The 26,049-nt window shown below is 37.6% G+C and overlaps 2 protein-coding genes across 6 annotated transcripts; one reads left to right on the forward strand and one right to left on the reverse strand.

The window, feature by feature from the left end:
- Positions 1–339: 339 nt before the first annotated feature.
- LOC144971071 (anaphase-promoting complex subunit 13-like) lies at positions 340–7,584 on the reverse strand. 5 transcript variants are annotated; one of them, XM_078911412.1, is made up of 3 exons: positions 7,549–7,584; positions 1,490–1,588; positions 340–567 (listed from the first exon to the last, which is right to left on the reverse strand). In XM_078911412.1, the coding sequence occupies exons 1-3, from the start codon at positions 7,567–7,569 to the stop codon at positions 430–432; spliced, it is 258 nt and encodes an 85-aa protein (XP_078767538.1). In that variant the 5' UTR covers positions 7,570–7,584; the 3' UTR covers positions 340–429. The 5 variants fall into 5 exon arrangements, with proteins under 5 accessions (XP_078767538.1, XP_078767539.1, XP_078767541.1 ...); XM_078911413.1 differs by lacking the exon at positions 7,549–7,584 and adding an exon at positions 6,741–6,775; XM_078911415.1 differs by lacking the exon at positions 7,549–7,584 and adding an exon at positions 6,420–6,574.
- LOC144971070 (transmembrane protein 33-like) lies at positions 6,918–25,454 on the forward strand. Its single transcript, XM_078911411.1, has 8 exons — positions 6,918–7,099; positions 13,137–13,248; positions 15,559–15,653; positions 17,012–17,196; positions 19,208–19,275; positions 19,935–20,068; positions 20,990–21,073; positions 21,911–25,454. The coding sequence occupies exons 2-8, from the start codon at positions 13,144–13,146 to the stop codon at positions 22,044–22,046; spliced, it is 807 nt and encodes a 268-aa protein (XP_078767537.1). The 5' UTR covers positions 6,918–7,099; positions 13,137–13,143; the 3' UTR covers positions 22,047–25,454.
- Positions 25,455–26,049: the final 595 nt, after the last annotated feature.

The following is a 26,049-nucleotide window of genomic DNA, read 5'->3' on the forward strand; positions in this document are numbered from 1 at the left end:
GAAAACAACCCCACTCCCAACAACCACATCATCATCAATGCCATTACTGCTACAACCACCATCACCACAGCATCACTACCACTACTACTACAACCACCAGCAACACATCATCACTACTTAGTACTCCACTACTACATCATCATCACTAACATTAACAACCACCACCACCCTACGACTACCACATCATCTGAACTACACTACTACAACCACTACAACTACAGATACAACCACCGGCACCACATCGTCATCACTACTACCGTTTCCAGTTTAACTGGTTTCAACTGTAATTCCAAACAAGTCTCTTCATAGAAAGAATCATTAAAAGGGGTGAATATAAAATTATACTTTGTACACATTTATTTCAATAACATAATCATGCGATATTCTTTTTTAAAAACGACTATAATCCAATGAGGGGAAACGTGAGGATTAACTTTGTGTTGATGTGGGTGGAGCATTATTGAGAGATGATAGGGCTAAATCAACCCATTTTTGTTCTTGTTCTTGTAGAGATTCAGACGTGGGGCCATTGTCTTGGTCAGGCTCGGGTCGAATGGTAATGGGTACCTGTAAGATAAAGAACAAATCATATGTATTGCATTCAAGGGTTTCTTCACATCAAATATTGAAAAAGCTATTGTGCTTAACGATTCTTCGCAATGTTTTTACGATTGAAGATCACGGTAATGTATCTACATATGAAAATAAATCCTTTAGGAGTGCATTGGCAGATATTGAAATTACTTTAAGACTGTGAAAAAATAAATAAAAATAAAATTCCCTTTATACATCCCCAAGGGGAAATTTCTCTTTAGGGTCGATTCCAAGGGAAGACTGGAATAACCCTGGCATCAGCCGCAGAGCAGCGCCGCAAAGTGAGCTAGGGCGAGGTGACTTGCTCAAGGACACACAGCGCAGCGGCGGGTGATTGAACTCGGTACCTTTTGGGTAGGAAGTGAAGACCGTACCACTGAGCCATGCTAGACAATCTCAACCAGAACAAATCACCCGGTCCTGATATGTTTCACCCACACTTCTGCACTCATTATCATACAAATTCTCTGAACCATTAGCTATACTGTATCAAAAATTACATGATTCTGGTATATTTCCATCTGATTGGAAAGAGGCTCAAGTGACACCACTATTCAAGACAAGAGAAAAATCAAACGGAGGCAGGGTGGAAGCTCTTTCAAAACTCTTGCTTGGATGTTGTCTGGTCCACTAGCCTTTGAAGGATCCATGTTTTGATGAAGTTTTGCAAGGCCATCTTCCATAACATTTATGTTTTCTATCACAGGCTGTTTTTCATTGACGTAACTGCCTGTCTGCTATACTGTGTTCTGCAATTTGATTGAGTGCAAGATTTTATTGCACACCCTTAATACAGCTACCCGCATGCTGGACGGAGAGACCAAAAAAAAAAGTCATTGTATGCTAACCCTTAGTCAGGTCCTTAACGAACCCTTATTGAAAATGAACCACAAACCTGGATATCTTCACTGGGCAGTTGATCAGCTCGCCATTTTTCATCTATAATATCCATGAGACGTCCATCTCTCTGATATTCACTATCCATGTCTGAAATCTGATGATATATTGCAAATATATAATATCAGGGTCACTAGTCAGGTTTTTCATCATTGATTGATCTAAAGGTAGTTAGGATGAATAATACAATGAAAACATGCACATTTCCATTGCAAAACACCCTTCCAAAAGGGTGCGTAAATCATTGAGACCCATGATGTTAGAGCCAAAGATAAGTGTTTCGATTACAAATATAAAAGTAAAAGACATCAAGACATTGGAAGACACTCAGCTGTGTACAAAACAATGATTCAAAGCTGTCTTCAGTTTATGATATGTTATTGAAAATTGTATTGCCAAGGCCAAAGCCAAGAAAAAAGCAGACCTGTGTAGTGTTATACATTGTTAATATGTTGTGTTGCGAGCTTTAGTAACATTTTGTTATTTATTGTTATTTTGCAGTTGTTACCCTAAAAGTAATTTTGTCAACTGAATAAAGTTACAGTGGTGACCCCGACGTCAGGATTGAACACACCCTTCCTTCAACATGCCAACCAATCAGGATACCCATGAAGCCAACGCAGTGTCCATCAAACTACCAACCTTTTGGCCACAAAGAGCTCAAATTTGGTTCGTTCAGGCCGAGGCACAATTCACAATTAAAGGAATCACAGCTGACGTAACTAAATACAGTTATGTCACAGCATCCCTCGACCAAGACACTGCCACCAGAGTTCTCGACATCCTGACCAACCCACCAAGCACTAACAAATATGAAACCCTCAAACAAAGACTCATAGACAATTACAAACTTTCTGAAAGAGAAGCCGCATCTCGCATCTTAGACATTGGTGGTCTGGGTGATTCCAAACCAAGCGAACTATTGGACAAAATGCTTGCCATAGTCCCTCCAGGACAAGAACCAGGATTCCTTTTTAAGGAAGTTTTTCTACGCCAACTACCAGCAGAAGTCCAATCCTTGGTAACTCAACAGGATTATCCGACCCTCCGGGACCTGGCCAAAGCGGCAGACAAACACTTTATGTCCACCGGAGCTACCATTAATGCAACAATGAAAGGAGGCAAACACAACAAACGAGATGGACCACGCCATCAACACAGTAAGACACCTGACCCGGATTTGTGTTGGTACCACCAAAAATTCGGCAAACAGGCTACAAAATGCACCACTCCTTGCAAATTTTCGGAAAACTGGACAGCCGGCCACCTATAAGCAATATGGTGGCCGGCTCCAAGGACAACCTTCTGTTTGCATATGATAAACAATCTGGCCGCAACTTTCTGATCGATACAGGAGCTGAGATCAGTGTGTTACCGGCTTCAACAAACGACCTTCGCCGCGGACAACACGGGTTCCCGTTAGCAGCCGCCAATGGTACACTCATCAAATCATATGGACAACGTAAACTGTCCTTACACATAGGATCACACCAGTATGAATGGACATTTACACTGGCAGCCGTCAACAGACCAATTTTGGGGGCAGATTTCCTTCGGGCTCATTCACTACTCGTCGATCTGAAGGGCAATCGCCTAATGCACAGCGGCACCTATGCTTCAGTCTCACTCATGACTTCACAGCATACAGCCCCACACATCTCAATCATCACAACTGACGATGAGAATCAGTTCACTCAACTGTTATCTACACGGCCAGCACTCACTTCGCCCACGTTTTCATGTCCCACAACAAAGCATTCTGTGGAACACCATATAACCACAACGGGCCCTCCGGTACACTCAAAAGCACGTCGTCTGGCACCAGACAAACTAGCAGTAGCAAAATCGGAGTTTGACAACATGGAGGCTCTAGGAATCGTACGTCGTTCCAACAGTCCGTGGGCATCGCCTCTACATGTGGCACCTAAACCCAACGGAGGTTGGAGACCATGTGGAGACTACCGCAGGTTAAACGGTTCTACTACTCCAGATCGCTACCCGATTCCTCACATACAAGACCTCTCAGCAAGACTATCAGGTTGCAAAATCTTCTCAAAAGTCGACCTCATTCGCGGTTACCATCAGATCCCAGTCCACGAGCAGGACATCTCCAAGACAGCAATCATAACCCCATTTGGCCTCTATGAATTCCTCCGGATGCCCTTTGGGTTAAAAAACGCTGCACAGACTTTCCAGAGACTGATGGACACAGTTTGTCAGGGTTTGGACTTCACATTTGTTTACCTTGATGACATCCTCATAGCTAGCAAAAATGCAGAAGAACACAAAAAACACTTGAATGCCCTTTTTGATAGGCTAGAGAAATATGGATTAGTGGTGAATTCAGACAAGTGCATTTTCGGGGTGAAAGAGATTGATTTCCTTGGACACAGGATCAGTTGTCACGGAGCAACTCCTCTTCCAGCGAAAGTGGAGGCAATTCGCTCATTCCCCACCCCTACAACAACATCAGGCCTACAGGAATTTGTTGGCATGGTCAATTTCTACCACCGTTTCGTGCCAGCAGCAGCTCAACTAATGCAACCACTTTACAAGGCATTGGCTGGTCAAACAAAAAAATCTGCACCCCTTCAATGGACAAATACCCTACAACACGCTTTCAAGTCAACAAAAGAAGCCTTGGCCCAAGCAACTATGTTGTCCCACCCGCAGACATCAGCTCCTACTTCACTGACAGTAGACGCTTCTGATATAGCGATGGGGGGAGTACTAGAACAAAACATTGACGGCCAATGGAAACCTCTCGCCTTTTTCAGCCGCCAGCTTCGTCCTCCGGAACAGAAATACAGCGCTTTTGATCGGGAGCTCCTGGCTGTCCACTGTGGCGTTCGGCATTTCCGTTACTTCTTGGAAGGACGAATATTCACCATTTTCACGGATCATAAACCACTAACATTTGCAATGAACAAGGTTTCAGAACCATGGTCCGCACGCCAACAACGACAACTATCTGCCATCTCAGAATTCTCAACTGATATCCAACACATATCAGGAAAAGACAATCCAGTAGCTGATGCGTTGTCAAGAACAACAGTAGAACACGACACCTCAGACGACTTCGGTCTCAGTGCGATTTCTGAGGGAATAGATTATGAGGCCATGGCAACAGCTCAATTGAATGATGAGGAGATCCAATCACTACGCACCTCAGAAACATCCCTGCAACTGAAAGACATTTCTTACGGGACTAATGGCACTACAGTTCTCTGTGATATATCGACCGGAAGAGCACGGCCAGTGGTTCCCAAATCATGGCAACGAAAGATGTTCGACGCCATCCATGGTCTTTCACATCCAGGAATCAGAGCTACCCGCCGACTAATTTCACAGAAAATGGTATGGAAGGGAATGACCAAACAGATCAATGCATGGGCAAAGACCTGCACATCATGCCAAAGGGCAAAAGTACACAGACACACGAGGGCGCCCCTGGGAGAATATGAAAAACCCAGCGGACGTTTCAGCCATGTCAACATCGATTTGGTTGGACCACTGCCCCCCTCACGTGGTTATACATATCTGCTTACGATGGTGGACAGATTTACCAGATGGCCTGAAGCAATACCCATTACCAGTACTGACACAGAAGAAATAGCACGAGCATTCATCGCACACTGGGTTGCTAGATTCGGAGTACCAGAGAACATTTCATCAGACCGAGGACCACAGTTCACTTCACAGTTGTGGTCAAACGTGTGCACACTCCTTGGTACTCAAATCAAACAAACAACAGCTTACCATCCCCAAGCAAATGGATTGGTTGAACGTTTCCACCGCCGCATGAAGGAAGCCATTCGAGCGAAACTAGAAGGACCAAACTGGATTGATCAACTTCCCTGGGTGATGTTAGGTATACGTACCGCCCCAAAAGAAGACCTCGATACCTCGTCGGCAGAACTCGTATATGGGGCACCTATTACAGTACCTGGAGACTTTGTTCCTGGTCCGGATCCCAACACCAATACTCCCGAAATGTTGAAAAACCTCCGTGAGAAAGTGAGTCAACTTCGTCCAGTTCCTCCGTCCACGCATAAAAAAGCAACAAGCTTCGTACCACGGGACATCAGCAAAGCTAAATACGTGTTCATACGTCATGATGGACATCAAAGACCACTCCAGGCTCCGTACACAGGACCGTATAGAGTTCTAGAAACCGGTGACAAAGTTTTCAAACTACAAGTAGGAAACAAAGAAGACTCAGTCTCAATCGACAGACTAAAACCCGCACACTGTGACATTGATCAACCTGTTCAGGTACATGAACCACCACGAACGGGAAGACCGAAGAAAGCACAGAACACGAGAGAGAGTAAAACGGGTGCAACCAACCAGGAGAAACGTATGATCTTTCCTGATGAGGAAACGTTGCAGACCGAATCCAAACGCACTGAAAGGGGACGATTATCCAAACCCCCTGATCGGCTGGATTTATGACAAATGAACAAAAGCTCTGGCGGGAGCTATGTAGTGTTATACATTGTTAATATGTTGTGTTGCGAGCTTTAGTAACATTTTGTTATTTATTGTTATTTTGCAGTTGTTACCCTAAAAGTAATTTTGTCAACTGAATAAAGTTACACCTGCCTAATATTACTCCCTTACTTATGAAGTGTTTTCAGCAGAGATTCTTGTAGGTCCTCTTCACCTAACTTTATTTTTAAAGTGTATTTGTTATTGAAGTTTCTTCCGATCTTACAACCTATAGTATAGAGCATTTATAATTGAAATTGTACACAACATTTTTTGTTTAAAGTTTAAAAAGTCTTGGCCCTGGCCTCGCCGGGGACCCGTGCGTCGTGGCCGTGAGTGAGCATCCCTCGAGTCTAGAGCACACCTTGTTTGTTCATGATAAGACAACTTGGCATGAGTGCCGGTGGTCCAATAAATACTCACACAATTGCACTTACAGTTATAATTATAAAAGTCAAATTGCTCGATCTTCTACGTTTGTTTTCATCTCAATCGCAAGTCAGAAATGCCAGAAAGTTTCTCATTTAATTTCAACTGAGTTTAAGCAAATAAGGAAAATCGTACAGTGTGAAGATTAACTTAGATTTAGATGCATGACTGCTAGATATATTACAATAAATATATTTTTGTTTCTCTCCCATTGTCTCAAAAAATTGTGACGCAAAACAGCCACAATATGATTATATTTTAAAATTATGGATTATTTTATGGATTTGTGAATTCCTTTAAAAATGCAACTTAGTATCAAAGTTACAAACTGGCATATATGTTGTGAAATTGAAAGTAGAATGAACTTCAGACTCAGGAGTTTCAAAAGATGTTTAAGTTTAATAAATTCTTTGACTACCATATTCGAGTACATTATTTTTCAACCTTATGGCTAAGGTATCAACCACGAGTTTCCTGTTTATTTTCATATTCGAATTCTAACAAATAATGCATACACGAGTATAATATTGATTGTCATTCGTCGAATGATGAGTGTGGATGTAAAATTTATGACGAAGCACAAAAAATAAAACCTTCCCTAATTGTACTTTCATTTCATTAATTGAGAAAGATACAAATTTCTTTTTCTCTCTCTCCCTTGCCTTGCAACCTTAACTAGTGCCACTAGGTGAGTAGAATACTGTAACAGGAACGACGAGGAGACCGTGAGTCTTACTAGGCACTTCGATATCTCCCGATTCAGCGCTTACCCGATAGCCTCAGTTATCGCGTCAATCTTGCAACCAGATTTTGAGGCTGCTTTTTTGTGACCTCCAGTAAAAATTAGATTGCTCTTTCATTTGTGCATCAATTTTGATATTTTAGGTCTCATTTTGTGCAGGATGAATTTATTTATTGAGTGGTATCATTTTCGTTGAATTCCAAACAAGTTTTCTCTCTCTTTTTGTTATGTAAAAAATAGGTAAAAAGTAGCGGCCATTTACTAAGAGCTAAAAACGAGTACATATGAGATTTTTATTAGTACAACTAGGTTTGCATCTTAATCTTTAAATAAGACCCAATTCAGGTCTTAACTCGATGCGTAAAGTTGCTTTTGAGATGCGTTAAAGCGGGTACCCTTATTTCAGCAGCAGCCATTTTGAATTTACGGGAGCTTTTACCCGAAATCGAAAGTAGATCCATTACCGGAAATGGATAAAATCTCTCTTTCTCTTTGTAATTTATTTCTATAAATAGCCCCCAGTCCTCTCTCTCTCTCTCCTCTCCTCTCCTCTCTCTTCTCTCTCTCTCTCTCTCTTCCTCTCTCTCTCTCTCTCTCTTCTCTCTCTCTCTCTCTCTCTCTCTCTCTCTCATCCATCTTCCTCTCTCTCTCTCTCTCCCTTCCTTCTCTTCTGCTCTCTCTCTTCCAGTCCTCCTCCTTTCCTTCCTTCTGGCTATCTCATTTCCCTTTCACTTTTATTTTCTCTTCTCCATTCCTCTTTCCCCTCCCTTCACACTCATCTCCTCTTTCTTCTCCGTCTCTATTCCCCTCTCTTACCTACTCTCTCTCTCCCCCCCCCCCCCCCCCCCAATCTAATTCACCACCTCCGTCTTTCTCCACTGTTCTTCCTCCTTCAGTCAGTCTTTTTCTCTTGTTCTCCCTCCAACTCCACCTCCTTCCTCCCTCATTCCTTCTCTCTCTCTCTCTTCTCTCTCTCTCTCCTCTCTCTCTCTCTCTCCTCTCTCTCTCTCTCTCTCTCTCTCTCTCTCTCTCTCTCTCTCTCTCCTGGCTTAACTTTAAAATTATCACACACACAGAGGAAGAGTTTGACAAACTGTTTAGTGGATCCATAATTGATGTCTTTTTTTAGCAGAACAAAACTTTGACCTTAATATTGAGGACTAATTTCCATGATTATACATTAAAGTAAAAGCAATATTTGTCAAAGTGATGATGATAATAACAGTACTAATAATAATAATAAATTAACAAATAATGATGATGATAATAAAGATTTTGATAATGCTATGTAACTTTGTACAAATGATGGCCCACAATTTAATTTGTCATAGTTAACGATGCCCTTGTCTTCTGATGAATAATACAATACACATAAAATATATATAAATATGAAAAAAATACTATTAGAAATTTTAAAAAAAAACGGAGATTGAAATACATTTTTTGTATTTTACACAACTATATAGCACATTTCCATGAATTCACTTTACTTGATGTGCTATACGTTCCGCTTTTTCCCCTCAACAGGCTATATCAACCCTTATTCTTATCTTATACAGCATACGTCATCTGTTAGGCATACGTTTTGCTCAAACACTTTTATAAAGTCTATTGCATGCTGCCTATGGCCAGGCTCTTATTTACAGAAGTGTATGGACCTCATCCAAGGACACGCAGAGCACGTTTTGTAATTGTTGTCACCCATTTAGTCTATGATCACCCTCACCATTGCTTGACTTTCTTAATCAATGGTGCTGTAGAGTACCAATATATTTGGACATAGACAGCCACATGTGGCACTAAGGGGGCTTCTGAATTATTCTTTAGATTTGTGTAAAAAGCTAGTTGCCAGGGTGAAGGTGTTTATCAGATGGATTCGAACTCCAGACATTGTCTAACGATCAATCAAAGCCAATATAATACACTATATCACAGAAACTGAAAGGAGAACCTATAAACTATCTTTTATTTGCAGACATAGAATTTATCTTGATATTCTTATATTATACCTGCTTGGGTAGTGTGCTTAAGATTACAAAATGACGATATTTTCAGTATTTTGAATGGCATTGTTTTGCGTTATATATAGCAATTTTTTTCTACTACTTTGAGTATTTGAACTTCTGTTCTTTCAATGAAACTTAAAATTTATCCTCGGTAGATTATGCTTCTCTTTTAGACATTTAATTTGATACCAATTTTATCAGTGTAGCATAAATAGGGACAAAGTTATCGTGAATCCAATTTCTTTGACGTTGGAGTGTGTTATGTAATGTTATGTAATCTGCTTTTTTTGTTACGAAGAGGTGTCCAAAAATAATTAATGTCCATTGTTTTTAAGCTCACTACTTTTCTGAAGTTGTCTGCGAAAAAATAAATGAGTGAACTTTAACCTTATAAAAGTTATTGACATTTGAGTGCGAAATCAACCGTTTCTTGGTCACAAAGTTCAAGAATAAATTACAAAGGAATATAAGGCGCATTTTTCACCTAGTTATTGCTACATAACTTTTTAACTATTTATCCGATTTTCATGAAACTGGTACCATTGGAATTGTCATGCTGAGCTTGATCTTATGAGATAGATTTTGAAAAGATCCTGCAATTTTGAAAATTTTATCTAAGTCCCTAGTCTTACTCACTCTTAGACTTAGACTTTAGAAGTTCAGAAATCAAACATTTTCCTCCTACCATAGCCCCATCTTTACTTTGACACCTCTGGTTATTATGTACTTTGATAAAAATAGATAAAATTGCCAAATCGGTTTATTATCATTGAAGCCTATATTATTTATGTTTCTTTGGGGATCCCAATAGCTCAGTTGGTATTGGTAGGTGAGCACTCTCACTCCTCACTATTATGGTGCACCCTTTCCATTGAAATTCCAACTTCTTGTCTAACATGCCGACTTGCCAGAATCATGTGTACTACTTCAATATGATTATTTGCGTTGCTATAATCAACAAAAACGTCACCATAAATACGCTTCATTATGGTATGGACCATGGATTTCAACGGATGAAGAATCTTTAGCATTCAGAAACTCAACAATAGGACTAGGACGCTGCTTGAATCAAGTATAGAAGAAGGGGAGATAGGATCCAAACATATAAAATAGTAAAGGGAATAGACAGGGTAGAGGCAGGATTCCTTAAACCAAACAAGAACATTCAGACACGAGGAAACAGCAAGAAACTGAAAAAAAAGAACGTTTTAAAACAAATGAAAGAAGGAACTTTTTTTCATCTAGAATTGTAAATAACTGGAATAAACTGCAAGAAACCACAGTATCAGCAAAAAATTTGAATAAATTCAAAGCAGAGTTGGAGATAAGCAACACCCTAGGAAACAAGTTCAATTATAAAAATTGGTCCAATCATTAATAGATGAGGAGGAGCGAAGGAGACTACACCAAGTCTAAAAGCTCTATACAGAGGTATCCAGGTAGGTAGGTATAGGTAAGTATCTTTCGGTGCAGCGATTTTCACTAAGGATGAAAGCAATACTTACGTCTCACAAAATGTTATAGACTAAAAAATTAATATATGATTTGGACTGACAATTCATATAACTATCCCCCCCTCTCTCTCTCTCTCTCTCTCTCTCTCTCTCTCTCTCTCTCTCTCTCTCTCTCTCACGGTGTGGGCTGTAAAAATCTAATGAATAGAACTTCCTACCATAAGCTGAAATTATACGGACCTTAACAAATATGTGAATACCACTGATAAAATAACCCTGAAATTTAGCGTTTTTTAATATTCTTTTAAACCTACGCTGGAAATTTAAAAATAAATGCATTTTAAAATGACCAACTTTTCGCTCCACATAGCTCCTAAAACTGCTAGGGCATTTCTCATTATTCGGCACCACTAAAATAAAATGCAAGACAAAAAAATTGATAACAAAAACAAAAGATCTGCGATATTCCTCTCATACAAAGTTATGCATCTTACTGCGCCTCCCTACCCCATAAACACATACGGCAATTTCCTGTCATAACAGTCTAGTGGGGGCTAGGGGGTTCACAATTTGACTTCCACTGCTGCTGAGCTTACTAAAGTGCCTACTACAAAATTACCCTAAGTATATAGAAGCAGAGTTAATCAATTTTTTCAATTTTTAATACCTTAAAAACACCCCAAAAATTACAATAAAAATCAGCCTGAAACTGGGCTCCAGCTGACTGAAAAAAATGAAAGGGGATTCCCCTGAAACACTGTGACGTCACTAAGCTAGGAGACAATGAACGGCGCTGACCACAGCAGTCCAAGCTGAAATGGCATTACTTTGCTAGACTTTGAAATGATTATGGATTTATGGAATACTCAAAGAGAATCTGGAGGCAGTTTTGATAGTTAGAAAGGAAAATTGTTGAATATAGTTCTTTTAATGTCTCAAGGGAATTTTTTCTTGAATAACAAAACACGGCTTAATTTTCTTGCTCACTAAAATTTAGCTATCTCTCCCTCTCCATTACAATATCTAAATGAATTTAGATATGAAAACAGGATCTATACCAAATGATAGAGCATTCACTGCTCTTTATTGTTGGTGTTTAATTGATCACATTCTGTAAATAAACACCAGATATCTCAAATTGACCAAGCCATGGTTTTAGCCTGCAGCTCACAAACTATAACTAGCGGTCATGCAGGTGAATGATGAATGGGAGAACTGTGACACAGATTAACCCCTCATTTAAGTACCTACTAAATTGCAAAATAAAAATAAAGTGCAATAGGCCACATTCCCTACAACATCATGCACTGAAAACAAACTTTTAAAATTCCAATTTAGTAAACTTGGGGAAAAAAAAAGTTGACCTACATATTAGGGGACCTCGGTGCTTGTTAAGTACCACATTGTACTTTCTACCTTGACCTTAGTCCTTGCCTATCTTAGACTAAGACTATGTCCAGTCTTCTTAATGACCGCTACAAGTTCAAGGCACTAATAGAATTGTCTCTACCGGCAAACCAAGGACCAAGCCTAAATATCATGTCTTTTAAAAAAACGCTCTTACCTTTGCATGGGTCTTTCATTTTTCAAAGATCTCTCCTTGTACCCTGCTTACAATGGTAGCAAAGAACTCTAAATCTAACCCTAACCCTAACTCGGTATTTAAATCGTTACTAATTACTATCTAGGCTTTTTTTGGTACTTTGATTTTGATAACTCCAGTCCAGTGGCCGCCAATAGGCTTACTGTAAGGTGAAACTCGTTTTTTAAAACTTTATTTTTAGCCCTTGACTGTTTTGGTCACCGTGGCGTTATTAGAGAACATATATGGCTAATTTTATTATCATTTTAAATTTAAAGTTTAAAGGGCACAAAACAAGCTTTCCTAACGGCAACGGTGTATTTCATTCTTAATTCCTGATTGTATTTCTCAGAAAGCTAATGAAGTAAAAATAAAGCTTATTTTCTGACCCTTAAAATGATAACGCTTGCCATTTATTTTTTGATTGAATCAAAATTACTGAAACAATAAGAGGTTCACTGCAAAACCCAAACTTTCCTGAGCACCATGAGATGCTGGTTTTGAGGAAGCAGTGAAATCACAGATTCTCTATAAAATTGGCTAAAATTTTCAACAAAAAAGTATAAATAACTCTGGAACCGTTGGTCATAGAGACACAAATAAGGTATCATGATTTATGTTTTTTCAAGTCCCATCCACCTGACTGGGTCACAAGGGTAGGGGAGGGTTTGGGCTTTAATATAAAAGCTAAAATAATAATTTTACTGCACACGGTTAGAGTTGCACACCTGCGTAAATCATTAAAATTGATTACATCAAATGGTTTTGACTATACTATCACAACTGGTCGAAGTATTGCTTGGAAAATTAGAACCAGATTTAAGATAAAGGAGTCATCTATGACAATATTTGCTTTGTGCTTTAAGGATCCAGTTTCTGGTATAGCTCAATAGTGAATTCTTGAAAGCTCAGGTCAATATCAACCTGTCATTCTTTCTCAGATTCATCATGGCTGATGACAGTAATAGTGCAAGCAATACCAGCAACAATGCAAGTGAGCAAAGTGGATCACAGAACTCTTCCCAAAGCCAGCAGCAAAGTAGTTCTGTAATGGTAAGTGTAATGATCAATAATATACAATAAAACATTTGTATAATTTAGTCCAACGATCTTCATTTCCCATTAATAGTAGCAGCGTATGGCTACACCTCCAAATTCATTTCGTCAAACCAGCTTCGAAAGTCTTCCTCTGCCCTAAAAACTGTTTCATAGCCACCTTCAAGTTTAGTTTCTCGACAGTGGAGGACAATGTGATTGCTGGTCTCTGGAACTGCCTGATATTTCTGGTAGGCATCACTGTTCCCAAGTTTTCATCTGCACATATTTGATGCTGTTCCGTCATGTCCTGTTAAAAGGCGATTTGAGGAATCCCAGTACTTCATGGCATTGTGGAATGCAGTCATTCTTTTGGTGGGATCTTTTATGATGTTTCCTCCTCTTGATGTTTCCCTGTTCCACATTTCTCTCCAGTTCTCTTCCACACCATTTTTGTTAGTTGGAAAGCTCATCTCGGTTTGAGTCTTGTTGTCGAATGTGCTCCCTTTATGATTATTTTTATAGGGGTGTTTTCTGTGGCTTCATCTCTTTTTGCATGCATCCTTTGATTAGCGTCTTGTCTAAGACTTGGCGGTGCAATGCCACTGAGTTGGAGTTGACTTAAGACATCCTGTTATTATTCTCATTGACTCTCTTAATCGGATGTCAATTCGGTTTAACAGTATTCTCCCACATTGTAGCACAGTGCCAAAGCAGACGTTCTCAGTAGCTGTGGTGAGGCTTCCCAGGCGGTATTTGCGAGTTTTCTCACCAGGCTGTTTCTTTTTGGGATTTTATTTGCAGTTCCCTCAATGTGTTTGCGGTAATTTAGCTGTCTGTATAATGCAATGCCGAGGTATTTAGGATTGGGGTTTGGGGGTAGTATTGAGTTACAGACTTTGAAAAGAAATTAAACAACGGGGATAACACATCCCAAATCATCAATTTGAAAGAGAAATAAGAAAAGAATATCAAAAGACCCTGAAAACTTTGCCTGACCATAACATATTTTTAAGTGTCCCCATAATGATTAATGAAATGAAAGGAGCAATAAAGAAAATAAAAAATGGCAAAGCTACTGGCATTGATTAAATATACACTGACATGATCACTAACTTTGGACCAGAAACAATAAGCTGGCTGGCAAATACTATGACCACAAATTTGGAAGCATGCCAAAGAAATCGCCATATTAAAACCAGGCAAACCAATGACTGAACCATCCAGCTACTGGCCAATATCTCTACTTTGTTGCTTATACAAGCTCCTGGAAAGAATCGAACTATGGCAAATCACCACATATGTAAATCCCTGCGTACCACCAGAACAAGTGGGCTTTAGACCACAAAGAAGCACAAATGAACAGGCCCTTGCACTGACCTTATACATTGAAGAAAGGCTTTGTGAACAAAAAGAAGACTGGTGCAGTCCTAATGGACTTATCTGCAGCTTACAACACTGGACAGGCGGACTGATGTTAGAGCTTTCAAAGGTGATTCCCTGTAGAAAGACGCTTAAACTGCTCTCTACCATGATTGGCACCAGACAATGGTCATGTCATTTTGGGATGAAATAAAAGCAAAACAAGAATTATTAAAAATGGGGTACCACAAGGTTCAGTTTTAGCACCAACTTTCTTCGATATTGTGAAGCACTCAAACTTGCATACACTGACGACTGGGCCTTAGCCTATCAATTGAAAAACTGGAAAGAGATGGAAGAAGTTCTAAGCAAAGACACCACCCGCCTGAAACAATACTTTAATAAGTGAGACCTGATATGAACACCACCAAATCAGTCTCCATAAACTTCCACCTGAATAATTGAAGATCACAGTCGGTAACTCAATTTATCATTGGAAGTCACTTTCATGACTCTTTGCGTCAAGTTGAAACAAAATCTTTCTACTCTTTTATTTATGCTCTAAATGCAGATGTCTCTGGTTGAAGTTTGAAATGTGATGGCAAAGAAACATTTAATGAAATTGAGTAGTTTAATCCAGAGAAACCAAATCGTGAGGATATTTCATAATTTTTCATGATTTGGAGCTGTTAGCTGCAAGATGACATTTTCGTGTTCCCTTTTATTCCTGAACAATGTCGACTTTACTGTAACTCAATATATCGCCATTGTATACATTTTTATTTACATTAGTGCTTCTCTACAATGGGGCACAGCATTTTCTGTTTCATCATTATATTGTCTTGCATACTTGTCCTCACAACCCATTTCAATCTGCCATCTCACAGTCAATCCATTGAGTTCTTGAATGAACCGGCAGAATGGATAGCTTCCAATTTAATGTTAGTTGTTTTGCATTTTTTCCAGGCACACTTGACAGCAAATAAGATTGAGACCACCTTGTGGTTGACCCGTTTGGCCACAATTGTATGTTCCATTTGCTTTCTATTGCCAATATTTGGGTAAGTTTTATAGAAGTTAGTATGTTTTGAAGAATGACGTTATGTTAACAGCACCCATTTAATAACAATTACAAGTCCATGTTTGTTTGTTTTTTACAGTAAAAATTCAGATTTTATATTTTGCAATATCCACTAAACGTGATCAAAGCATTTTATAAGAGGTCCCAAATCAACAACAAATTTTGAATTGTAGGAGGAGGCGTGACGTCTGTTTTACAGTGCTTTTATTGACCAGATACTTGTTTTTACACGTGAGTCCAAGGACTCAACTTAGCACCATCCACAACAGGACTCAAACCGAGGATCCACCGGTCTGAATGTGTCATACCACAAGGCTACCAAGGTACACAAATCCCCTTGATAAAAGATATTTTTTAAAACTCCAAGACGAGTTGTATGATTTATACTCATTTCCTGGGTGTTAATTGCTTATTTGAAATGAGAGAGTCATCTTTAAACTACCTAAAGTTATTAAAACTATTTCAATGGTAGATGTTGGACTTGTTTCTACATGTGGTATTTTTGTACAGCGGTCTTATTCTTCTCCGCATAATATTAGTTCATGATGTTCTTCTATATCAATGTAAATTTGACCAAATTCATTAAAATTAACATCCTGAATTGGTTGATTTGAATCAGTCCATAATCGACAGATATGTCATCGATGGCCAATTCGTGAACAACCACTTAGAGGACTGGTCATAAAGTCCATCTCTTTTATCACAACTTTGCTGCAAATTGAGAAAAAATACATTAATTCACCCCAAGTTTCATATTTTTGATTAAACCACATTAAGGTGATGGGTCACATTGTGACATTTTGTGCTAGTGCTAGTCCCTGCAATATTTATATGTCAGCGGGCTCTCTTATAGGTCCTCAATTTCTTCAATATGAATCTTTGATCATTGTGTTCAGAATGTAAGGGAACTCGAGTAAAGAATTCAAAGGAGGAAAAACTATTTTTACTAATATAGGTTTAACCATCTCCACCATAGGAAAATCGTCACATTCATTCCGATGCAACCAACAATTTTCTAATTCTGATTTCTTTTGTACATCACAAATTTTAAAGAACAGTTGTTGTTATATTTATAAAAACTTGACACTGAACTCATTTTGCAGAACAATTTTATGTATTGAGTGGGTGTGAAGATTCGGGGATAATTCTGAAAATGGCTGGTAAGGAGGGGAAAGCATTAAGATCGGGAGTTTCACAGTTAAAGCAAAAAGTGTAGATTGATGGATGGCTTGAAGCAATGTGGACTGTCCTTCCTTGTTTTCTTGTCATTGTATTCAAGTTATAATGTTTCCTCTCAGCCATTTATTCAATTTTCTGCTTTTAATTTTTGTCCCACAGAGGAAATCCATACAGTTTTTACCAGCGTGCTTTGATTGCCACTGCAGCTACCAGTGCATTGCGGATGCATCAAAGACTCCCTAATGTTCAGTTTAACATGGAATTTCTAAAACGGCTCTTTGTGGAAGATTCAAGTCATTATTTGCTCTATTGTATAATTTTCATCAACTCATACCCAATGACCAGTATCCTTTGTTTTATTTTGTCTTTTCTACATGAGAAATAAGATTATTAAGAGTGAACAAAGGGAAATTTAAAGAGGTTGATATTACACTTTTTAATATCCCATGCCTGACTGTAGGGTAAAAAATCGTCTTTGTCATGTTTTGAGATAAACGAGAATCTTTGGGCAAACTAACAAACTTTTTATGGGCACATGTGACAACAGATAATTTTTAGAAGAAAAGTAAGTACAAATTTTTATTGGAGTTCAGTGCTCAGAAAGGGGTCTAACACTGAGTTTGTGTAAAAGTACAGTTAATTTTTGCTTGCTGAATCAACCCTGATATACTATCTAACTAGGCTTATTTCTTAAACCTTATTATGTAAACCTCTCTTTAGGGACTCAAATTCACTTTTTATTTAGACTCAAATTTAAGTGTTAGCAACTTTCTCTAAAAGCCTTGTGAATTTTGTGGGTGATTCATGGAAATGGAAAGTAATAATAATAATAATAAGTTAATTATATAGTGCTCAACTTCCACATAAGTGCTCAGCGGCGCTTTACAATCTTAATTGTCATTCAAACATTCATTCTTTGACAATTTTGAGAATACATATGAAGAAACAAACACATGCACACAAACTCACACACAGATATATTTACACTCATACACGAACATACACACACATACATACAATAATATTACTCACTAACATTAATAGCGTATTCTAATGAAAGACATTTGAATTGATTAATTACAAGTTTTATAAACAATCCTTTCTCTAACTGGCAACCAATGGAGATTATTTAGTGTTTATTTTGTAGGGTCATTTGATTTTGTTAATGTATTTTGGCTCTGTTTTGAATATTTTGCAAATGTTGTATCATTTTTGCCGGCGGACCTAAAAGCAATGAATTACAGTAGGCATACCTGCTGGTTGCCAAAGCATGAGCAATAATTTATGTATTGCTCTCATCAAGAAGATGTCGATTTTACCAATATTTCTTAAGTGATAAAAGCAAGATTGGCATGTTTTTTGTTTTGTGATTCTGCAATGAAGCATCAGCATCGAAGAATGAGCCAAGATTTCTTATATTTGCAGTTTGCTCTGTATTCAAATTTGAGTCGCCTATGTCAATACTATCAAGATCTATTATTTTCCTTTGTTTATTGGTGCCAATCAATAAAAGTTCTGTCTTAGAATCATTTAATTTTAGTTTTTCTAATATCCAAGTCTTAATTGCTAAGCAACAATTTTCAATATTTAATTTCATTGTCTGTTCTTGTCCTGGATGAAAAGCGGAATATAGTTGCGTGTTATCGGTGTATAGATGTTAGTTAATACCGAATGACTCTATGATGTGCATCAGTGGTGCAGTATAGAGAGAAGCCAAGAGTGGTCCCAAAACAGAGCCCTGAGGGACACCACAATGAAGTTGACGGGGTTCTGATATAATTTGACCATTCTGCGAGTCGATTTGAACGGACTGTGTTCTATTTTTAAGGTTGGCCAAAATTCATTTCAAAGGAGTCCCATTCATTCCAAAACATTTCTGCAATCGCTCAATTCATTTGTTTTGATCGACTGTGTAGAAGGCCGCACTGAGGTCCAGCAACACCAACAACACAAATTTACCCTGGTCCATAGAATTAATTATGTCACTGCGGACACGTAACAGAGAGGTTTCTGTGCTATGTCCAGTACGGTATGCCGATTGGAAAACTGGCAGCATATTATGTGTCGTCAGAAAGTTATTCAATCTTTTTGCTTCTAGTTTTTTGTGAGTTTTGGCATGAAATCATGTGATGTCGCAGGTTTCATTCAATGGTATGTACTTATTTCAATACATGAGTGAAATACATTTTATCACGGTATGCCCAAATCAGGCTCAATATAATAATTTATTTTTTTTAATGAATCAGCTGGATAAAGGAATATGACATCTTTATTAAATTTTTATTTCTATTGCTAAATATAACAATAACATAGGTAACATACTTGTATTAGTTGATGGCCTTAACCTTATTGAAGTGTCACTCATCCCTGTCTTTTTATTTGCTCTGCTTCATGCCAGTTCGTTCACAAAAACACTCCTTAATGTAAGTATTCTGTTTGTTTAAGTTTTCAATCAATGTTTCACATTTATTTGATGTAAATGTTTTCTTCTTTTGAGTAATATCTGAAAGTTTGTGTTTGTGCTATTTAGATTGAAACTGTGAAGCACATGCACTAAACAAGGGCTGTTTATTATTATTATGTTAACATCGACTCTGATATGACCCTCTTTCTTCCTATAGTCAAGCAAAAATAAATGTAACATGTAATTATTTTTTTAAAGATTTATTCATTCTAAAATATATTTTTAATGGATGCAAAATTTGAAGTCTGTTATGTGTGGCTATTTCTTCTGAATATCGCTCGTTTTAAACTGAAAAAAAAGGGTCCCATTATTAACATATACATATTTGTGATTTGTATGTCATAGATTAGATGACATTTCATCTTTAATATTCCAATACTTTATCACCAAAGTGTTGCTCTTTAAAAGATTAATTTTTAATACTTTTCTCAAAAGGAAGATATTATAAAGAGCAAAGGTTTATAAAGGGTACAAATAACGGATGGCTTGCTATTTATGAAATAACAATTTCTAGATGAAAAACTCTGTGATGAACATTGAAAGTCATAATATTAAAAAGAATATTCTGTGTAATATGTGAATGCTTTCATTCCCTTTGATGTTTTCGATTTCTTTTAGTTAATGGGCCCAAACTCTATGATGGTTGTGCGTAATCTGATTAGCAAGTTGGAAGCACAGCAAGTGAACATTTTACGATTCATTGCCTCGACAGAAATACTGTTGATGCCAGCTATTATTGTACTCATATTAACGTAAGTCATTTTGTCATTGATGGTTACTGATATTCAGAGCTTATTATTTATATTAGCTCTTTCAACTGCCGCCACCATCTGATATGAAATAGATTAATGGTATTTTCTTTTTCTTTGTTTTGTTTACTGCTCTCCGTCTCTTTCTGGGTGGGAGGTACTTACTGTGTCTTCTATCCCCCTATATCTGTTTTCCTATATGCTTTCTGTCTTTGTCTTGGAAAGAGATTATTGGGTTTTGTCCTGGCCCTGGCTGGGAGGGAAACGGTCAAATGTATAGTTAGAGTTTTGGGAGATGATATATGTTTATCTTGTAAATGATCTCTTTGTTATGCACAGTATTGTTTTGTTAACATATCATATTATGTGTAAACATTTGAGTGTATTTCTCTTAGTGAGGAGCTGTGCTTGTGTCTGGATGAGACTTTTTGGTGATCTCAAACTAAATACTTTGATAGTGTGCTATTGGAATCTATGTCTGTTTCCTATTTGAACCAATTCCCCCTTTCTTGGGTGCTTTAATTGTAATTCTAGAACTTTTTACTATCCCATTTTCTTCCTTTTTACTGGCGCTGATATGACCATAATGTGTTGGAAGCACCGTAAAACCCTTAAAAACAAACAACAAAGACTTGTACTTTAATGTTTGATAGAGATATATATAGCTATGGAATCACTTTTTTTTTCTGATGGATTTTATATTAATGTCTTCCTTTCAACTGAATATAGCCTTGCACTCATTTTTTATATCTTGAACCATATAGCCATTGGTGGGTTGATTATATTTGATTTGACAGTTATCTCTCTTTATGTATTATTTTGTGCATTGGATAGTATGTTAAGCTTACATGCTCCTGGATAAGAATGGCAATGTATTTTCAATTTCTATTTATGATATCTCAGTGTTCTTTACTTCTTCCACAGCGGCAAGTGTAGTTTCATAATGCCCTTCATCTACTACCGATTCCTGTCACTGAGATATACATCAAGGAGAAATCCATACAGCAGGTATGTGCGTGGTTAAAAATTTTGTTGAAAATGCATATATACTGCATGTAAAGAAAACTGAGACAATAATACAATGGGTTAGAAGTGTGTATCCAACCGCCATATTTTCATTTTGGCAAAGTTCCAGGTGGCAGTTTTTGTCTCAGACTCGATAGAGGGGTTCATTTCTTCTATCGTCTACTTCTGTTTCCCCTAAAATCTAAGGCTGTCGTCTTACTTTTCCTGGCGCTTAAATGACCCGTGTGTGTTGCAAGTGCCATTAAACCTCTAATAACAAACCAAGCAAGCATTCACAAACAGCCAAAAAAAAAAATTGAATGAAGTTAAATTTTATTTTGTAAAGGGGGCAGGCTTTTAAGTTATGTGAGCTATCGGGGGTCCCAATAGCTCAGTTGGTAAAGCACTCGCTTCACACGCAAAGGGACTGAGATCGATCCCACCGGGTGCAGTCAAGGTTTTTTTTCTGATTCCCCCCCCCTGTCCACTCAGCAGTGAATGGATAACTGAGACTGTTAGATTTGGCGGAAAGTACCTTGCGATAGACTAGCGTCCTGTCCAAAGGATAGCAAGCAATTGCTATTGTCCCGTTTCCACCATAGAAACCAAGATAAACTCCAACTCCATGGGCCGTATGGCTCTGAAGACTACTTTTTGAGAGAGATGTGAGCTATAAAAGTATGAGGGTATTTTTGGCTTGATATGGATGATTTGAAAATGCATTTTGGCAACATTTCCATTGTAACTGAGCTAAATCTACCTTCTCAAATGATATTTATATTCTGATTTTGAAGCACTGTCCTAGTATTGATTTCTGAAATATTTATTCATTTATTGCAGGGTTTTATTTGGTGAATTCAGGATTGCTGTTGAATATTTGAGTCAGAAGCCTCAGTGTCCTATGTTTGCTCGTAATATCCTCCTGAAAGGTGTGGCTTTTGTCTGCCGTTTGGCTCCCCAGCCAGCTGCACAGTGATACTGGATCAAGTTTGAATGCAGCATATAATTTACAGTGTGATGGAGTGAATGGTGCAAAATATTTTAGTGCACGTGGATGTATTGGACCGTTTGAAATGGGCAGATTATAATGACTGGATTCATTCCCTGAACAGTTACGGAAGTATGGAAGCTGTATCAAGAACATTAATTATCAAATATTAATCTTATTTTAAAAATTGTTGTATGTCTTTTCCCCCTTCTTTTCTTCATTTCATAACATAATTGACTTTATTTATTTATTTTTTAAACAGTTTTCTTTTGATTATTGCTGGGTTTATATGATCCAATATGTGCTTAGTTTCCTTTTCTCTATCTATCATCTCAAAATAGATGAACTTGTTTGAAAGATTTCAGGCAAAATGATTTTAAGTGCAGCAAGATGTCTCTCCTTTTGATTTGAAGGATTTAAAGCATTGTAAAATATTACTACTGTTCGTACAACTGGTATTTGTTGGTCTTTTTGGTGTAATAAATTTCAGTGTATTTTCGAAATACTAACAATGAGAGATAGTGCCTAATTATTCATATTCTTTGGGGTTTTGAAAGCTGACTACATTTTCTTAGCTTGCCGATGTAGTAGTTTCTTTCCTTTTTTTTTTCCCCATGTTTCCTTATGTGGAATTATGTCACGGTTCTAAGGAATGCAATGATTAAGCATGAAGTTGTGAAAGGATTCTCAATTTTAGTATATAAGTTGTAAGTTTGTAGCTCTTTCCTGGCCAAAATAAATATGTCTAAATCTTCACGCATGTCTCATATTTGGGATCCTCTGCAAGTTGGCAAGGCTTATATTTATAGTGTGGTACTTGAAAGATTTCATATTGAGGTATTCGAGCTGGGTGGGGATCCTGACCTCCCATAGCGGGCAGGGAGGTACATACTGTGTCTTCTATCCCCTTATATCTGTTTTCCAACATGCTTTCTGTCTTTGTCTTGGAGTGAGATTGCTTGGTTTTGTCCTAACCTTGGTCGGAGTCCTTGGCTGAGAGAGAAACAGTCGAATGTATAGTTATTGCTTTGGGAGATGATATTTTTTTCCTTGTAAATCATCTCTCTGTTATGTACTGTATTATGTTTTATTTACATGTTATATTTGATTTGTTAACATTTGAGTGTATTCCTCTTAGTGGGGACCTGTGCTTGTGTCTGAATGAGACTTTTAGGTGATCTCACACTAAGTACTTTGATGGTGTGCTCTTGGAATCTACATCTGTTTCCTATTTGAACAAATTCTCCTTTGTCTTACCTTTTCTTGGGTGCTTCATTGAATTCTATAACTTTTTACTATCCCATTTCTTCCTTTTTACTGGCGCTGATATGACCTTAATGTGTTGCAAGCGCCGTAAAACCCTCAAAAACAAAACAAAACGAGGTATTCGAGTGTAATTTATTTAGTGGCAGGTTTAATTCTGTAATATAAAACTTTTGTTGACTCCCTTTCACCCTCATGCCATACTTTTCTCACTACATAGATACCTATTACTTCAAGCTTTAAAATTGTTTGGCATTATTATCAATACACAAGGTGTTTTTTTAATGTGTTTTTATCAACTAAACAGATTTTATGAGCATTTAATTGATTTCATTATTCCTGGAAAGACTTTCCAGACGTAAGGTATTTCCGTTTGATATTGTTTTTCTCATTGCGGTATCTCCTTAGACTACGTTTGACTATGTATTTTGGTTTGCATTGAAGCTGTAATATTGTTTTGGGTTCGTGTTTTACTTTTATATTCGGAACAGGCAGTTCAGCAATTTCTGTATCATTATTTCCATGATTGAAAAAAAAAGAAATTTTTTATTTTGTAATTTATGAAAAGCAGTGATTAGGAATTCCAACTTATTTTAAAAATTATTCTTGAATTATTATTTAATCAAGGAGTCACTGCTTAGGTTATCTGTATTCCATTATCCAGATTCTTCATCTCGTATGTCATCTTTCAAATGATTATTTTGTGTGAAATAAAAGGTTTTATTAAAAAGTGTTGATGGTTTTCATCGGATCCGCGGAAATCTGTGATCTTGGAGTCAGAGGAGGAAGTCCCTCCTTTAAAAAAAATTCATTTTCGGCATAGAGAGACTTGATGTGTAATGAAACAAACAGATGCAATGTTCCAATCTCCAGAAGCTATAGTTTCAATGATAGTTTATCATCCCAATTGCTCTAAGAGTGAGGTTTAATTGTTCAAATTTTCCTCATTTTATACTTTTTGTCACCATCAGCACTTATTTAAACCAACTTATTCTTTTATTGTAATTTCTATTATGAACAAGTTCCTTTTAAACAAGTTTGGTACCGTGTTGTAAGTTTAATGTGATGCTTATTTTATAAAATCAGTTTAATGGTAATTTCCATCATCTGTCATTTCAAAAGGTCATTTTGAGACATTCGCCGCAAAAATACTCCAATATTAAGTTATTTTGAACAAAAATGAAAGGAAAAAGTCATTTTCACCAGTTTATATCAGTTAAATAGTGTAAAATAAACCAAAAACTGGTGATATAGCTCCAAAAGAATAGTAGAAATAGTTTCTCAAACTCAAAGGTTGAAAGAAAAAGTGTGGACAGGTTATCAACTTTTTCCAACACTTTAAAAAGCTGTAACTACTATAATTTTGATGCTAGATCGTCGGTTTTTATTTTTTATAATTGAGCCCATAAAAACTGATGAACGCGAATTTTGTCCTTGGTTTTTCCAAATAACCAAGTATTGGAGTATTTTTGTGGCGAATGTCACAAAAGGACCTTATGGCACAGCTTCATATATGTGCCAGGCCATTATATGTTTGTTCTCTGCTTGTTGTACTCTCCTTGATGATCCTATGTACCTAATGAAATTTGCCATTAGATTTCTCTCCTCAGTATGTAACATACAAACATGTGACAGCATTTAAAACTATTTTGATGTTTGCTTTTCTGTCTGTTGTGCTTGTACATTTATATCGGGAAGTTAGTTTCAATTTCTTTGACTATGAATTTTTTTCTTTGAAGTCTGTCACGAGAGAGAGAGAGAGACTGATAATCCAGGTATCCGCAACTGCAGTGTAGCAAAATTAGCAAATGGGGCTATTTCATGCTCAAGGAAAAAACAGGTTAGCAATAGCAGGACTCGAACCGGCATCGTGTGGATAGAAGGGCAATGCATTATCCAGTCTATCATGAGTGGCTAATCCACAAGTCTATTTTATTTTGTGTGATTCTATGATCCACTCTCCCTGGAGTTTGAACAAGATAATTTTAATGGACACTCTGCCTTGTGGTTTGTTTTTCTCTAATTATTTGTCTAAATATTAAATGTGCTCTTTGAGCCAATGGAGTAGGCTCAAGCTCATTGTTCTTCTCTTCTCATGTTAGACTATTGAGGAATAAACATGTATTGAACCCATATTTGTATTTGGATTACATTTGTTGATCATAATTTACAGTGCATTGCGTATATCTCAAAGAGATCTGTGTGTGGGGCCCTCGACTTTCCTTGTGGACGGGCAGTGTTTATTTGCTGTGTCTTCTATCTCTATTCTCCATAATATGTCCTAGGTTCGTCATTTGGTCTTTGTGTCCTTATCTACTTTGTTTTCCCTGGACCTGATATGGTAGAGATGCTGAGTGGGGTTCTTGGTTTCCCATAGTGGGCTGGGAGGCACTGTTTCTTCTATTCCACTGTATCTGTTTTCCAACACGCATTCTGTCTTTGTCTTGGAATGAGATTACTTGGTTTTGTCCTAGCACTGGCTAAGGGTCCCTGTTCCTGCCAGGATCAGAAAACAAAGCAATGTCAATCCAGAACAAAGATGAGAGCAACATTAGAAAGGGAAAATATATTGGGGGATAGATGGGAGGTCAGAACACCCCATCCGGGATCCTGAAGAGATTTTAAGTGTGGTGCGATTGAAAGAACACTATGTACAGTGGAACCTCCCGATAACGACATGCCACGGGACCGAGTTTTTATGTCGTTTCTGGAGGTGTCATTATTTAGG

Source organism: Berghia stephanieae, chromosome 4 (assembly GCF_034508935.2).
Source record: "Berghia stephanieae isolate SIO BIC M18660-M18661 chromosome 4, UCSD_Bste_1.3, whole genome shotgun sequence".
Taxonomy (NCBI): Eukaryota; Metazoa; Mollusca; class Gastropoda; order Nudibranchia; family Aeolidiidae; genus Berghia; species Berghia stephanieae.

Coding starts and splice junctions, on each gene's coding strand:
- LOC144971071 (XM_078911412.1), bottom strand. CDS start 7,569: ATGGCTGCTGCTGAAATAAGG. Junction 1,589..7,548: donor TGGCTGCTGCTGAAATAAGG/GTACCCGCTTTA, acceptor ATATATCATCAG/ATTTCAGACATGGATAGTGA. Junction 568..1,489: donor TGCCCAGTGAAGATATCCAG/GTTTGTGGTTCA, acceptor TTTATCTTACAG/GTACCCATTACCATTCGACC.
- LOC144971070 (XM_078911411.1), top strand. CDS start 13,144: ATGGCTGATGACAGTAATAGTGCAAGCAATACCAGCAACAATGCAAGT. Junction 17,197..19,207: donor CAACTCATACCCAATGACCA/GTATCCTTTGTT, acceptor ACCTTATTGAAG/TGTCACTCATCCCTGTCTTT. Junction 19,276..19,934: donor TCACAAAAACACTCCTTAAT/GTAAGTATTCTG, acceptor GATTTCTTTTAG/TTAATGGGCCCAAACTCTAT.